The 17,326-nt window shown below is 40.9% G+C and overlaps 1 protein-coding gene across 2 annotated transcripts in view; it reads left to right on the top strand.

Moving 5' to 3' along the window:
- mmp16 (matrix metallopeptidase 16) overlaps nt 1-9,279 on the top strand; it is a 79,067-nt gene extending 69,788 nt beyond the window's left edge. For both annotated transcript variants that reach the window (XM_022754105.1, XM_022754104.1), the window contains 3 exons: nt 2,061-2,211; nt 3,387-3,502; nt 7,298-9,279. In XM_022754105.1, the coding sequence (XP_022609826.1) occupies nt 2,061-2,211; nt 3,387-3,502; nt 7,298-7,632 (602 nt within the window). In that variant the 3' untranslated portion in view covers nt 7,633-9,279. The remainder of the gene's footprint in view (nt 1-2,060; nt 2,212-3,386; nt 3,503-7,297) is intronic.
- The last annotated feature ends 8,047 nt before the right edge of the window (nt 9,280-17,326 follow it).

The raw sequence follows: 17,326 nt of genomic DNA, 5'->3' as shown, positions 1-17,326 counted from the left end.
AGTTTGGTACAGGCTTAAAAAAAACTTGTGTGTGTGTGTGTGTGTGTGTGTGTGTGTGTTTGTGTGTGTGTGCGTGGCCTGACTATGGAGGAGGAGGGGTCTCTTTTTGGAACAAATCTTCATCCCATACAAGACTCTTTATACACTCTTCATGGATTAGTCATTACACTGCAGCAGATGCTGGATCTGCTGCTACATCAAAGCAGCCCTCCCAGCTCTGAAGATGAAGCCAGACTTTTATGGAAGGGGGGACTCTACAAGTCAACTCTGGTTTAATAATAATAAGAAAACAGAAAGGAGAATCCCATTTTATGTTGGATAGAGAGGGAGAGAGAAAGAGCGGCGCTTCCAGTAATCTCTGCTCAGAATTCTTCTTTTCCTTCTGAATTAAGTTGAACTCTTCTTGGGATGGGAGACTCTTTTAATCAGGGTGTGGTGTGTGTGTGTGTGTGTGTGTGTGTGTGTGTGTGTGTGTGTGTATGTGTGTGTGTGTGTGTGTGTGTATGTGTGTGTGTGTGTAAGTGTGTTTGTGTGTGTGTGTGTGTGTGTGTGTGTGTGTGTGTGTGTGTGTGTGTGTGTGTGTGAGAGACCCAGAATGAGTGGAGCGATGTCAGAGTAAGAGGTGAAATGACAGAAATTTCCTTTCCAAAAAGAGGTTACTACAGGTCTTCCCCCCTTTAAATTAAACCAGCCTCTGATATAAGAGAAGGGATATTTGCATTATTTCACACCCATTCTCTCTGTTTGTTTAAGAAAGGCGAGCAGGTCATAGTAAAGCTGATGGTGCAGAGGTTCAGTTAAGCCATCCGTGACTGAAAGCACCACTCTGATGTGTTGAATTCTCTGTTTTCTTTGGAAGAAAGTTGTTCACGGTCACAAATATTGATCAAACTTTTCAGAAACAAAGCTTTGTGTGGTCAGTGCTAGAGTTTATCTATTATTCAAACATTAAAAATGGCTCATTAAAAAGGCTGGTTAGATACACAGAGTTATATGTAGCATGTTGTGTATTTATATGCTACCTTCCTTCATCTCCAAAAGTCACATTGGCACCAGCCCTGTTCTCCTGCCCTCAGCCTCTTCATCTTCTCTGCTTGGTTTCCATTTTTATGAGTTTAAATTGCAAACAGAGACAGATTTTTTGGCAGTGCTGAGATTAATGAAAGACTGTGTAGAAATGTATTTCTACTTTACACATATTATCATCTTCATAGTTTTTGTATAAAATATAGAATAATTACAGACATAGGTTTCATTCCAATGATTCATCAAATAGAATGATGATAAAATATAAAAAAAATCTGACATGAGTCAGCAAAGAGTAACAAGACAAAATATTCTAAAAGGATATCAAATATTTTGTTTTTCCTTTCTCTGACTTCGTCATTCCACCTCATTCTTTTCGTTTTCTCTTGTAACACTCCCCTCCCACTTCCTCCCAGTCTGCCTGCACCTCTACCAGTGACAAAGACGAGCACTTCCTGAGGTCACACCATGTCAGAAACGTGCTGCGTAACCTAGTCACTGCACAGGAAGGAGGGAAAGAGGTTTACTGAGAAAAAGGTGGAGCGGTGAACAAAGAAAGAAACAAGGAAGACTCACTAAATAAAATAAGATAAAAAAATAGAAGATTTTAAATATTTTTCACACAGCTCCCAAAATGTCTGAGAGTTAAGGTATGTAGCTACTTGGCTTCCTGCAGCAAAAAGTTTTAATCTTATTGTTTTGGTCACCAGTTTTCCACAAGGGTCACTGCTGTTTGGTTTTTATCTCAGCTGAACAGTTACTGGTTCATTTTGGCAGCACTGAACAGATCCCAGAGTACCTCTCAGCAAGGGCAAGGAGAACTTGTCACTGCATCTGTGTCCTATTTTAAAAGAGGGAAGCATCAACATCAAATACTGTAATACAAGGCAACAGGTTATTGCCTGCCGTTTTTTAAAAGGCTTGTGTCTGTCCTTGCAAATCTGCCCTTCTCCTGCGTTTGGCTCCTGGAGGGTAATCCCTGCTGTTACTTGTCCTTCTTTTAATTTATTTTCCCTGTCTTTCTCGATATGCAGGAAAGCAGTTCTGGGTGTTTAAGGACACAGTGTTGCAGTCTGGATACCCCAAGGACATCACCCAGTTCGGCCATGGCATGCCAGCGCAGAGCATCGAGACCGCTGTGTGGTGGGAGGATGTGGCCAAGACCTACTTCTTTAAAGGGGACAGGTGGGAGCACAAGACACCTTAAAAAAAAACTTAAAACTGGACTTGTCTTTTAAGATATGATCGTGAATTTATTGTGTGTATACTGTCATACAGAGGGTATGATTTACTTTGTAGAACCACAAATACAAGCTTAGCTCCTGAATATTAATGTCAACCCAGCAACACTGACTTTACGTGAGCACCATTCAATCTGTGTAGTTCAGTTCATTTTTGAATAGTTCTTATACTTAACCACTGAAGGATAAAGCTGAGGATATTCTATTGTTCTTGTTGTTAACAAATCTCATGAAAAGACTAAACCAACACAGACTGTCTCCTACTAACAAGTCCTGTGATATATCTTTTTCCTCTGAGGCACAGACCTCCATTGTTTCCAAAAACAATTAAAACACATCAGTGAGCCACACTGTTGCTCTGGGTGACATGTTCTTTCATTACCATGAGCACACACACTGTAGTTTATTTTGACTCAGTCCCTCACACCATCCTGTTTTTAGAGATTTACGTCTTCAGTAGGAACCAACGGGCTTGGAGCTGAGAGCCACAGTTAGAGAAGTTAGAAAGTGCTATGAGACAGACTGATTCACTGCTGTTGTTTTTTTGTTTTTTTTGAAGGAAATGTTATAAGAATGATGAAAGAATAATGCTACAAGAAAAAAATATCACCAGACCTGTCACATTTCTGTTCCCCAAATGTTGGCATAGGTTAGGCAGCGGTTGTCCACAGGCTGAGTGCTGTCCTCAGCCCTGATTCTATTTGGTGTTTTGACAATGGTGCTTAAAAACACAAACCCAATTCAGTGACCCCTCTTCTCTATGGATGGAAGATTACGTTTTTGCTTTAATGTGTATTTCCTGGATCTCTAGTGTGAAAAGGGGTTTTAGAGTAAATGCTAGACCACGTTAGAGTTTCGAGAGAAAGGTTCGATATCAGCCTTGTATTAAAGGCTGTGTGCTGCCCAGTGGCTGTCTTCCCTTCCTGGTATAACAGATTCATTCAGTTTAATTCAGATACACTCATCTATGGGAAGCCCTTAATCTGACATGTGGTAGTGAGACACTACATATGAACACAAACAACCATCTGTTGTCAATTTCAACCTATTGACTACAGCCTTCATACACAGACAGTACCTGCTTTGTCTTCCTGTGGCTCATCATTTGTTCCTGTTTAGGTACTGGCGCTACAATGAGGATATGAGAACCATGGACCCTGGCTATCCTAAGCCTATCACAGTGTGGAGAGGTGTGCCTGACTCGCCACAGGGGGCCTTCGTCGACAAAGCCAATGGTACGATTTGTCCTGCCCAATACTCTGATTTGGCAATAACAGCATGGTTCATGAGCCAGGCAGCATTGATTTCAGTTGGTCACTGGCACAGGCTGTGGGGAGGTAAACCAGGGTGGCATCGATTTGAAATTTGCCCCAGTTACCACACTGAGTCTTAGTGGGTGGCACACTTCCATACATGCAATACCAGGGGAATAGACTGATGTAGAGTGTTTGTATATTTGAAATGAAAGATGAAAAGAGGTCAATTCATCCAAACATGCCTCTTTTTTTTGTTTTTGAATTGTTTCACAATCAAAATGTTCCACAATCAGTCCGTCCTGCTCAGTGAGCCATGAGACCCAGTTGGAGCAAGACTGTGGAAAGCAGAAAGGACAGGACCACCGCTGGGCGCCCATTCCGGTTTAAGCCAGTTGGGCTTCACGAAGGGTGAGGAGGCGGGATTTATACCTTGCAAAGAGCTCACCCATTGGCCGCTCAGATAGTGTGAATTGGAGACCAGCTTTTCCCATTGGATGTATTTTGCCAGGTGGGCCTGGACCTGGTCTTGGCAACTCCCAGGTTGGAAAAAGCAGGGCAGGTGGTGCTGAACGCTCAGGCCATCTGTGTCCTGGATCTGCTGCCAGATCCATAGCCGGGTGTGTCTGCCGGTGAGGCCAGGTTGAGCGGGCATCAATCAGAGCATGAAGGGTGGATTGATATCCAAGGGAATGAGGCGTGTTTGTGTGCATCACATGTATTTTCATGTGCTGGCCTGTGTTTGTTTGGCTGTTTGCAGAGACACTGTGTCAAGTGGCACGCTCATAACGCTGACCCAGATAAGCAGACATAATTGAGTATGCTGCGGCTGATGACTGTGTGTGTGAGGGACCGTGTTTCAGAGCAGGAGCCCAAGGGCTATGTTGACCCGGCTCTAACCCACAATAGCACAGCCCGTCTCACCTCTCACCCCTCCACCCCACCCTCATCTCATGCTCACTCCAGCACTGTATGTTTGTGCTCTGTCCGTTGCTACATCTGGGTCTTTCTGTCTCTAAATAATCACAGTTTCGCTTCATTTGTGTTAAATGTTGGATTAAAGTGTGGCAGAAGCTGCTGCCACGTTGGAAACACAAAAATCCCTATTTCTTCAGCTAATCACAATACTCTTGTGTTTTATGGCTGACACTACCACAAGTTGTAGTGTGAAAAATACAGTGTCGTAAACATTAAGTTTTACAGGTTGTAACAGGCAAGTTTTAATCCTGGTTTCTCATCTTCTCATGTAACTCTCAGCATAGAAACAGATATGTGTATTTCCCAAAATGTTAAATCTTTTTTAAGGATCTCTGTGATTTCCTGATGTTAAATTAGTTGCAAGATGTCAGCTACATATGAACACAATCTGGTGGACACCAAAAACACCAAAAACAAAACTTTATTACAGAGTTCTATCAGATGTCCTCTGACTTTGCTAAAAAAAACAGCGCTTGATGTTTTGTCACAGACAGAAACTCATATTAGATAGGAGTTACAGATGAACTAGATTACATTACAGTTATCCTGTGAACATTGGAAGACCCCAGTCATTTCTGAGTTTCTCCTCTGTGGAAGCCTTTGTGCTGTTTGATCATTTCCTCTCCCACCCAGACAAATCTTTTAAAATTTTGTCCCGTGCTTCTTCATATCCTCACTAGAAACATCTCCTCTTAACTGATTTAAGAAGCTCTGGCTTTGTTTCTCTTCAGCTCTCTCACCATCTGACTTGAAGTTTAGAGCGTTTCCCTCCCTCATAAGAAGAGGAGAGTTTTGCATGAATAATAAATCGCAGGAGACAAGGTGTAAATGAAAGGGGAGATCCTGAGAATTCAGCTAAGCTTTTTGACTCTGAGCTCAGTTTTACACAATGTACTGTGTGTTTTCCCAGCAAGCATTGCAGGGACAGTCACATGCAGGAGGCAGCAAAGTCTAGTGTCAAAACTAATGGACACAACCCTTTAAACAAAAACTTATTATCATGGCACAGGAAAGAATGTCATGGACAATGTCACATGTCACTTGACCACCTTTTTATTCTTTTTTTAACCATTTATTAAATATAAAATGTGTTTTCATCACTGATTAATCAAGGGATTATTTTTCCATGAATTATTTTGTCCATGAATGTAAGAAAATTGTGTAAAATCCACGTTACAATTCCCCACAGCCCAAAGATGTTCAGTTTATTATCACATTATTATCATTGGTCAGACTAGTGCGGACTAGAGAGACCAATACATGATGAACTGATGAAGCCGCTTGGATAAGAGGCGAAACGTCTTCCACAGACAAATACAAGTCCAGTTGCCTTCGATTTAATTTGAGAGAGAAATAACTATGACCTGGACGAATGAGAACATTCACAGACATGACAAATAAAGCATTACATTTTCACATTTGCGAAGTTTAAAATAGTTATTTTGTAATTTGCTTGAAAAATGATTGAAACAGTTCATTGATTATCAAAATAGTTATTGATTATGTTTTCATCAATCAGCGTTTCTAATGTGTATGACTCTGATAGAGAAATATTTTCACTTCTGTCACCATTGGCACTGCTTTCTTCACAATCAAAGACAGAGGCACAAGTGTTTGTGAAATGATTCTCAATCAGTGAGTGCCTCACTGTGTAATGTAGTAATTTGTGTGTCACTGGGAGAATTGGCCACACATTCCTGTTAAAAAGCCGTTCACTCTTGTGATTTGAAGAGCACCACAGCAGCTTGTTTCTCAGTGACATTTGTTGTGCTGTTGTGTGATGTTAGCTGTGGGGTTTGGCTCCTGTGTGTTTTTTGGTCTATTATGACCAGATACAATTAGTCCTAGGGGACAGTGCAATGGCGACAGGCACCATTTGTGGAACGGTTTGAGGTGACCCCGTTTTTCCTGTGAAGAGTAAAGGGAAAGTTTCTTCAATATTTTAATTAGAAAGAAAATGAATTTGAAGTGAGCTGAGCTATAGCCTGCTTGGCAGACATGTGAACAACCTACAACACTGACAGGCCACCTGCCAGATAAAGTCAATGAACCCATTTCACTCTGAGGTGTTTAGCAGAAATTATTGGAAAATATTTTTGGCCAGTTTGAATCATTAATGCTTGGAAATTACCCAAAAAGGCTCCAGAACTAAGATCAGTCCTGAAACATACAGGTAGTTAAGTACTGTAGAGTATTTTTCCTGCGTTACAATTGCACCCCACTGCATTTCAGTGGGATATACTTTTCACTGCTCTACATGTATTTGACAGACCTGACCACTTTACAGATAAAGATTCTTACATAGAAAACATGTTGCATATTTAGATTTAACTACCAAACCATATATAAAGCAGCACAATTAGCTCATTAAAATGCTGCTTACACTGAATAGAATCTTCTTTCATATATTTGCTCAACAAGACACTTGGTGACACCAACTGGTGACTTTCCATCAAGTGTCATTGTTTTATCCAGTTTATAGTAAAACGACAGTGATGGCTTGTTGTCCAGTGACAGCTTAATACCAGCTTATTATATATATACAGCAGCTGCAAACCTTGTTTGTTTATTTTTATCTCCAGTGTGCTCATCTCAATGCAGTGATGTAGAGGTGTACTCCAGGGTGTGTCAGCACATTGTGACATCACTGTTGGGTGGGGTTACAGGTGAAACAGAGCACACCTCTGCCAACACCCAACCATGCCATCAGTGATGTTAGGGTACTGTGTAAATCATCTTCTCTATCGACAGATCACTCTGCACTCACAGATTTCTGCTCCCTGTGTTTCTCTGCCTCAGGTTTCACCTATTTCTACAAGGGGAAGGAGTACTGGAAGTTCAACAACCAGTTCCTCCGGGTTGAGCCGGGCTACCCGCGCTCCATCCTCAAGGACTTCATGGGCTGTGAGCTGACGCCCATTGACCCAGCCCGCCCACCAGCCGACGACGGCAACACAGACGTGGTGATCGAGCTGGACAACGAGGCCAACACGGTGAAGGCCGTCGCCATTGTCATCCCCTGTGTGCTCGCACTGTGCCTACTGGTGCTGGTCTACACTGTGGTGCAGTTCAAGAGGAAGGGTACGCCACGCCACATACTGTACTGTAAACGTTCCATGCAGGAGTGGGTCTGAAACATCGGAAAGAGACGAGAGTGTGGGAGGAGAGACTGGTGAAAACAGGATGACGGCCCACACTTTCACAGAGAGGAGGACAGTGGACTTTGGACATCTTTAGTACAACACACAGCCACACGTCCTCCGTTTGGGTGATCTGATAGCTTTGTTCAGACCTGCAGAAACAGCCAGACAGCCTGTCGGCAGCCCTCAGACCTAAAGCTGACTCCAATAACCCCCGGCCTTTTTAACAAATTGGGGGGCAGAAGGACAGTTTGAGGGGGATCTTTGCCTGAAATGACCTTCAGTCCCAGTCAAAGAAAAAAAAAAGAAACAGGAGGGTCGGCATCACTTTGTATCTCAGACACATGACTTCCTGTCCCCTTCCTTTTTTCTTCTATGCTCGACTGCTCTTAATCAGAGTGAGGACTTTCAGGGGGACACGCTCTCTTCCCACAGGGCACTGCATTTCATCTGTCATATCAGGTTGTTGATTAAACAACAGTTTTCTATTCTCTGATCTTGGTGCCCCCACTTCATTCTGCACTCAAAAGATAAAGTCTCAGATAAACCACCTAATTACATTACCAGTCTTCAATCCTGATTCTTTTAGTTTTTTCGTTTTTTTAAAATGTCAAAATTTTTATTGTATTCTTTAGAGAAAGGAGGTCCTCACTGTTCCCTTTAACACACTCCTGAGGAAGAGACCAAACGAAACCAAATAAAATCTATTTCTCTCCAAAGAGGATCACATTTTATTTTCTTTCTTTTTGTTCTCATTTCTGTTCATCCTTCCTTCCCTTCTCTGGATCTTTGCAGTGATTAAGAGTCGGGGATCTCTGACTGTTGTGGCAGTCTGTTCGAGACAGGGGCCAAATTATTCTGCAATATTTTAACTCGCCTTAATTATAGATCATACTACTTGTACTTGGTTTTTGCTGTTCTTGGTGTGTTTTTTTTTTTGGGGGGGTTTTTTGTATACTGTTCTTTTTTTGTTTTTTTTAAAGAAGCTAATTGAGAGCTTCTTGTGATTGGTATTTCTGGATTCTATTACGTTACACAGAGATCTCAGCACTGGCTTGCTGAGCTAATCTGGACAGGATACACAGTGGGGTCAGCCTGTATTCAGACTAACGTGTTGTATCGTAACAAGATGTTGGAAGGTTCTGGAGTAAAGCCACTATTTTTGTGTGTTAAGATTTTTTTTACTTTTATTATTTCCATATGACACAGGCTCATCTAGGACTTAACAGTCTTGTTATTGGATTTGCTGATGTGATTTCTTTTGTCATGTCCTTGGCCCATGCTCCTTAGTTTGAAGACATGTGCATCCAGAGAGTTAACTCTGTATGGTTATATGTGAATGGACAGACCATTTTTTAAAAGAAATCCTGTTGACTGCCTTGTTTGAGAGAGCTCACAGTTCCCAGAATGCTCTTGTCTCCTGACTGAGGACCCACAAAGTGAGACACCAAGTCAACATCAGTGCCTGTGTCAACATGCATGCAAGCATTTACTGTACAAGCGGTTCTGCTCAACATGGCTTTGGATCCCCTCAAAAGCTAAGGAGGAAGTTTTCTCTTGAAGATGTTTTCATTTATTTTTGTACATTTAAGTGTAACACCCCCCTCCCAGGTACAATTAACTCTAAAAAAAAAAAAAAAAGATTCAGGTGGTACATCTTTGGGAGATGTGATGGTTGATTGGCAAATGAAATTGGCCTCGAACACCAACCAATCATTAGCAAACATGTTGTGTCCTCATTGTCATGGCGAGCCGTCTTTGAATGTGTGTCTGTTTTCATGATCAAATGCTGTTTTTTCTTTGTTTCCTGTTTTCTGGCTAAAACAATTGGACATCTCACAGTGACTTCTTTGTGTAAGACTTTGGGACAACGGAGAAACATGACCTGACAGAATGAATAAATTGATCAATATATGATTAACAGCTGCTGTCCAACTCTCTGTTCATCTTTTAACTTGTACATAGAGCATGTCTGCGCTGTTTATACATGTATGTTGCCTGTCTCTGACCCTGCTGGGTGTTTGACTGGGATGATGTCCTCCCTGCAGCCCTGTGGTAGTTTTGAACACGTCCAGGTAGAGGAAGCTGCTCTCTGAAACTCTGCGTGTAACTGTCAGTGTAAAGCAAACAGGACAGTCCTCTTATCAATTTACACCTGAAGATACCAAGAGAGTAATACAATAATTAGAATTATCAGTCACATCACAAAAACTCCAGTTCCTAACTTCATAGTTTTATTTTAAAAAAAGGACTAAAACGTTCGATTTGTGTTCAGTAACTTGAAATTTTCTGTCAAGAAATAGCCTTGACATCCTAAGAAATATGTTTATTCATTTTCTCTTACCAAGAGCAATATCAGAAGTTTGGTACCACTCTCATGTCCGTCTAAATATAATGTAAATATGAAAAAAAAAATGTTCAGCTACTGTCACCAGCTGGTTTACTTAGCATAAAGACCGGACACAGAGGGAAACAGCTAGCCTGGCTCTGTCCAAAGGGAACTGAATCCACTGACTGTACCAGCTCCTCTGTCTCACTGATCACTGTTCTAACTTGTCTGATGCATAGCAAACCAAAGTCTGAAAACTCCAGTTTTCTGGTTTCAGTACTTTTGTCACTGTGAAGTTACCAGGCAATCAGCCAAGACACCTGGGCTGCAGTCGAAAAGTCAAATTAATCTCCTTTCCTAACCATTTCCACATCCAAGAGTGATTTATTCATAACACTTGGGCAAAAAATACTCCTCTGCTAACTACAAAAACAAACAGGGTTGAAATGTTGAAATAAGATAACATGAAAGAAGAATACAAATATAGAAAGTTGAGCCATTAAATAGTAATTTAATAGAAATAAGGAGCTGAGCAAGGGATCAGAATAAATAATATTCAGACATAAGTGTAAAGAGTTTCCAGGCATGGGTGCATTTGACATTTTTCCACAGTTTTTAAGTAGAGAAAATTCACTTTTAGTGCATTCCACAATTGGAGGGGATTTAGTGACACAACATTTATGTATAGGCTATAGTATTGTGTTATAATGACGATATTGTTAACTAGCAATTCAATATGCTTGTTCTTTGAGATGACTCCTAACCAGACAGATTTGAAAGAGAAGAAATCTATATTTATGGATTTGGAGTTCAGCCGATCATACAATGCAAGTTTTGCATTGTGTCACAAACATGAAATAGGTGTTCTGATGTCTCTACATTTATGTGGATCTTCCTTCACTTTGGAGTTGACAAGTATCCCAGAAACATTAACCAGTGATGATGGTGGAGGTTTTGAGTCAGACTTATAATTATCACTCTGAGACTGTTTTTATGCCACTATATTAAGTTTAGATATTTTTCAGGTGATATGGTGATGGTTCACATTTACAGAATGTGCTCTAACAGCCCAACACCTGGGTTGACCTTTTGTGGTCATCATCCTGTGGAGAACCTTCTTATCTTAGCAGCTCTTTGAGGTCTTTGGTGTCAGCATGTGCGTGGAAAAGTAAAGCTTCGATCATGTTTTTATTGGATAGTTTAACAACAGAGCTGCTCTGTGAAGCTTCGGGCTCTTTAAAACTACAGATTTCACCACATTTTAATCAAAATAAGTACATGTATATGAATGAAAAATAAACACAGGCAGTACAGTCTGTATAAAATCAGCTTTAATCTGCATTGTGGCTGGATAACATGTATCTTCTGACTGCATCCCTCTCTCTGTCAGGTTACTTTTTCTAAGGAAAAAGTCTGTGAGTGGAGCTTTAAGTTTAGATCATTTAGTCTCAGTACAGTCAGGTACAGGTTACTTAAGGTGTAATCATCAGAGCTGAGCTGTTCTAACTGTAAATAGTCTTCATGTCCTCTTGGTGTACTCTGCACTGAGAAAGGTCTTACAGTCCTCCACATAAGCTCCAATAAAACCAACAAGATATAATGTGATAGTTAGTGAACTTTAGAGTTGCTGGACTTTGTTAACCCTAGAAAGAGCTAGAGTAGCTGTATGCTAAGCTAACCAGTTGGTGGTTGTAGTTCAATGTTTTAGAATACAGACATGAGGGTGGTATTGAGCTTTACATCTAACCATCTGCAAGAAAGTAAATTTATTAAAATGTATATCCATAAAGGACAGTTGGCTGAAGGTAGTGCTAACTGTGTCCTAGCATCCAGAGCAAACAGTACAGACAGAGGCTGTCATTCAGTAAATAAGGACATCAGCTAAAACCATGGTGAACTCTGAACCCCAGAGATTAAAGAAGCCAGCTGGGGAAAGGAAAAATAAAAAGGAGAAAACTGTGTCTCTGTTGATCTGGGCCCTGAGAGCTCAGCAGCCCTCTCTGTATTGTGTGCTGCTGTATTTTTGGGTGGCATGATAAAAATCAGTGCCTCAGATGTACGATCCCGGTGGTGCACTGCTGGCTTTTATTGCGGAGTGGATGTGAAACAGGAGCCGTCTACAGCCTGCAGTGTTTATTCTAGCTTTGCTGGGACACATTTGACATACAGTTACTGACAACAAAGACAGTGAGGTCAAGCCAGTTTACTGACTCTGGTCACTGAGTCTGTGTGTGTGTGTATGTGTGTGTGTGTGTGTGTGTGTGTGATGAAATTACACTCTTATCTTAGGGATAACACTTCATTGGTTCTCATCACAGAACTGCTCAGTGATGGAACTGCCTCTCTGCTTTTACACAAAGGCTTTATACATTCAGCTATGTTTAGCCTGGTGCTTTCTCCTGAGGCTCTTACTTATTGTCTCTTCTCCCTCCATCCCTGTAAATATAGACTGTGGGTGTGTGGGATTGGGTTCCCACTCACACCTCCCAGGGTAGTGTGTACTGTATGTACCAGGCCTCTAGCAGTGATACAAGCAGTTTGGTGCTAAAATGTCACTCTTCCTTTAGTTTGTGTGTGCATGTGTGAGTGTGCACGGAGCAGAGTGCACGGAGCAGAGAGCAGTGTGGGTGTTAAAGAAAACAAGTAATAAGTTGGTCTACAAACCCCATGATGCTTCGCCTGCCACGGTCTATCTCTGTCTGGTTTATAATAAGTAAATCTCTTTCTGCTTCTTGACCCTGTGCATGCTTGCTGGAATGTGTGTGTGTGTATGTGTGTGTGTTTTTTTTGTGTGTGTGTGTGTGTGTGTGTGTGTGTGTGTGTGTGTGTGTGTGTGTGTGTGTGTGTGTGTGTGTGTGTGTGTGTGAGCATGTCAACATCACAACTGGAGCCTGGACAAACTCTGAGGGCCCAGCAGCCTCTTCTGTGTCTGCCAGGCTAAAACACTGGTGCTTAACTGACCAACACTGGCCAGGTGCTATTTTTGTCAGCCCCCCTCCTCCCCCTCCTCCTGCCTTCATTGGGTCAAAACATGAGTAATTACTTTGTGAACCAAAGTAATACATTTTCATTTAACCCTCGTCCAGTATCATGTACTGCCTAATGGCATTTCTTCAGTTAAGGACCGTACATCCCAGTGTTGGTTATTAGCGCAGCACAGCGAAGCAGCTGAAAGGAGCTCGCTGAAGGTCAGCAAGGGTAAAGTGCCCTCACCTGGATGAAAAAGGTGAAGACATATAAAAGAGACACTCACAGAGATTAATGGTTGCTTGTGCTGTGTTTTGCAGCAGGAAGCCAATGGATCATTCACGTTGTACTATCAATTCTTCCCATTTTCTGTTCTGTGTTTGTTGAGTCATTTAATGTTTATAGTGCATGTGCGTGGCTTCTCAGAATCTCCTTTTCAGCTCAGTTTAGCAAAACTCCTCCCTGGACTGAACTGCATAAGTGGACACAGCAGGTCTGTCAAGCTTTGCTTTTTTCCATGTTGCCGCTGTAGTAAGAGTTCGGTTCTACATTGAAAGAGCTTGGAGGGTGGTGTTTTTCTCTTAAGCCTCTCTGAAACCAAAAACACCGGAGAAAAAGTGTAAGGGTTGGATTAAACAGTGAGTCTATCTGCACTGACTTAAACTGCACTCATTGCCATATCCAGCTAATGAGTGTACTTATACGGTGGCAATCAAGAGTTGATTCAGACAGTTAATCCCTGTCCACAACTAGCACATCTACTGTTGTATTTCCTCTCTGTGTGGATGCCAGTTCTTGATCATAGTTTAGGCTAACGTTGGCAGAAGAAGCAACCCCAGCTAGACTCTTTTTCTGAGATTACAGTCGGCAGTCCTCCTAGAAACCTCCTGTTATGTTGAAAGATGTTTCCATTTTGTCTTGTTCATGCTTGTGTTCAAGCATGGTCCTGACCCACTGCCACTCCCTGCAGGGATACTTTTGTTCACTCAGTGTTGACATGACAGGTTGACAGGGAAAAAGTAACAGATGATCAAGAAACACTGGGTTTACAGCTATACCTTCTGCCATCTGTATGTTTTGTTGACTTGTTTTTCCAATTTTTTGCATTACCAGTTTGATCATATGTCAGCCTATAACGTAATTCCTCCCACATCCATTCAGAGATCTTCCATCATTCCTTCAATGACCTAACAGAGTCATGCCATGATTTTTTCTTTTTAGAGAGATAGAATAGTTACTGTCACCATGTGGAGTATGACAGATGAAAGCCATCTCCCAATCTCCATCAGGTCCATTCAAAGGCAGACTTTCTGCAGCCCTAATCCACCTCTGAGAGCTCAGGAGGATTAAGAAACACTAAAGTTTCCAACACAGCACCATGCAGAATGAAATTGAATGAATGAATCGATGACACCTCTCCACGGCAATACACCAGGCTCTACATCTACAAAAACATACCCATTTCTGTGTCTGCTGGCTTTGAACAAGCTGCTTGGACCAGACAGACTCATGATCTGTTTCCAATTTCTATCATTTCCATCATTGGTTCCAAATGGTTTTTTCGACCACAGTACACCTTCTTGCTGAAATCTGCTTAGAATAACACCCCCATGCATATGAAAACATACCCAGGGCACACTGTACATTCCAGACACTCAAATGAGACACATTATTCCTTTATTTAAAGTATTTCTGCACTGCTCTAACAGGATTACACATTGCTGACATTTTGTTAGCTTTCCCACCATGTTTTGACTGCCATCTTTCAAGTTCCTGATTCTCTAGTAGTCTCCGACACTGCTATTGTGTGTGCTATGTTCACATCATTAATTTCAGTGGTATGGGGATGATGGAGTGAGACGCAAAGGAAGAGGTTTAATATAGAGCAGACCTAAATGAAGAGAAATAGGAAGAAATAAGCCTTTGCTGTACTTTCACTTGCTCCCTCACATGACCATTTGATATCCCTCCCAGTAATTGTTAATGATACTGAGGGCACAAGATGGAGCTGCAGACATTATCTTACTATGTAGATTAAGGTAATAGAGACTCAGGGTAAGACACTTAAGGACCATCTGCTCATCCATTAAACAGTGATGCTAGTTTTACCTGCTCCACCACTTTAACTTTAATTTTAATTACTATAATGATTACCGAAAAACCCTTGCTAACTACAACTACAAGTAAAAATAAAGACAATAATAACACGTTTCTATAAAAAAATACTCATACTGGTCTCATTTCACTTCACTTTTAAGTCTAGCAGCAAAAATCATATAAAATCAGCTGTTACAGATATCAGCACCAAAAGTAGAAGCAGCTATAGCCTAAGCATGCGTCATAATTTAACTTTAGAACCACGTTCCTAGCTTCAAGCGTGTATTACTAGAAGCATGCCAAAAAACGTAGGAAAGAAAGAAAAATGACTGCCGATAATAACAATAGTGTGTAGCAATCACACTAATGAGAATCATTAGGATTTTACCATGGATATCTGTACCAGGTTTCACTAAATAATAAAAACATCAATCTCATGATGGCGCTGGAGGAAATAGCCAAAGTCAGGGGGATTCATTTTCTCGGGATCATGAGCATCTAAATGTCATGTCAATCCATCCAATAGTTGTTGAGATGGTGGAACAGACTGAATAACCACTGCCATCCTGAGAGGAGGAAACCGGTCAAAGTCACTATTTGCGACATGGTCTCAAGAAAGCATATTTTTTAAAGTCTTTTTTTTTCTTCAATGATTTAAGCAGCTCAAATTCTTTTTACCCACATTGCATTTGTACGGGGGCAGATGGAGATCTCAGACATTTCACATAAACTAATAGTATCTCTCTGATTGGTGTAGCGTACATACCTGGCCTGGCATCAGTCACAAGCCATTAAGGAAGTTCATTGTAAGAACATGCAGAGTAACAGAGCCACAATTGACACTTTGCGACTCTTCCCACCATCAAACTATCAAATTGATAGGAAACAGAGACAAAGAACCCCTCTTCCACAAACAGACCATGCTTTTAGCATGCCTGTGTAACGGGTTTGGATCTGGTGTGGATAATGATGAGTCAGGGGTTGTTTTCCTGCATTTATTTGCTCCTGCAGAAGCACTCTCATCAATGCAGCACAGCACTGTGTGATTTAATTGATTTTCTTTTACAATGCATAGAGACGCACTCTTACACTTTACTAAATAAAAGCTATTAAAACAGATAGGAAAACACTTTGTATTTTTAACTAATAAATCTCGAACCATAATAAACAATATGTGAAAAGTGACACCTAGTGGACAAAAAGAAACCACTGTATATGTGGGGTAAAACTAAACAGACAGCAAAAATAATTACATTTAACAAAGGAAACATACCTGCAGAAGAAACAAAAACACATGTACCAGTCTTCTGGACTCTTTCTGCCCCTAAACAAGTAAAATAACAATGAGAAAATGTGTGCTAAAATGCTAAAGGCTCTGCAGCGCTGCCTGATTTACATTACGCAGCAGCCTACCGTATTACAAATGGCGCGAAAACAAAAACATCCATAAAACTTATATTTATGGATAAAACAACATAAAAGAGCTGCATAATGTTAGCTGTATTTACATTAAATAATATGTGCCAAAAATCTCAACATAAACAGATAATTTTTTTAAAGAAAACAATTAACAATCACAGCAGCATTTTTCAACACAACTTACCCTCATCAATGCAGCACAGCACTGTGAGGGGCTGACGTGATGACCTACGGAAATCCAAGAGGTGCAGAAAGAGGTGACGGCCAAAAAGGTAGTTTCCTCAGGAAACGCAAATAAAAGTACCAATTAAATAATATAATAACTAATAATAACTGATTAAGATAAAATTCACAAATACTCAGCAAAATAAATAAATTATAAATAAAATCCCCAAATACAATTTGAAAACAAAAATTAATAAAGTGCATTTTCGAACTCTGTTACACATGAACGACACAGAACCAGACCAAAGGTCAAAGGGTCAGCTCTGGAGGATCAACCAATGGACACCAGGCAACTGGAGAATACAGGCAAAATCTCCAGTTTGTAACAATAAGACTCTGCCTAATGATATTTGATTGTTTCTTATATAAGACAAGTAACACCAAAATGACTGAGTATCACTAAGGTGTGAATCCTGGCCTCTCTGTGCCATGCATGAACACACAAACACACGCACACACACACACACACACCAACCTCCCTTCCTCTGCCCCTCTCTAGATAAGAGTCATAAACTACAACCCACATTCCAATCCTGGGTAGTGACCAGCAGAACACTCTTCACAGACACAGATCTAAGGAAGTAAAATTAAATATCTAGCTGTTCTGTAACTCATGAGATGTTCCTTTGCAATAGTTTAATCCCAAACTTC

The sequence above is a fragment of the Seriola dumerili genome, unplaced genomic scaffold (assembly GCF_002260705.1).
Source record: "Seriola dumerili isolate Sdu_G_001 unplaced genomic scaffold, Sdu_1.0 BDQW01000216.1, whole genome shotgun sequence".
Lineage (NCBI taxonomy): Eukaryota > Metazoa > Chordata > Actinopteri > Carangiformes > Carangidae > Seriola > Seriola dumerili.
This window is presented reverse-complemented; position numbering and strand designations above follow the sequence as displayed.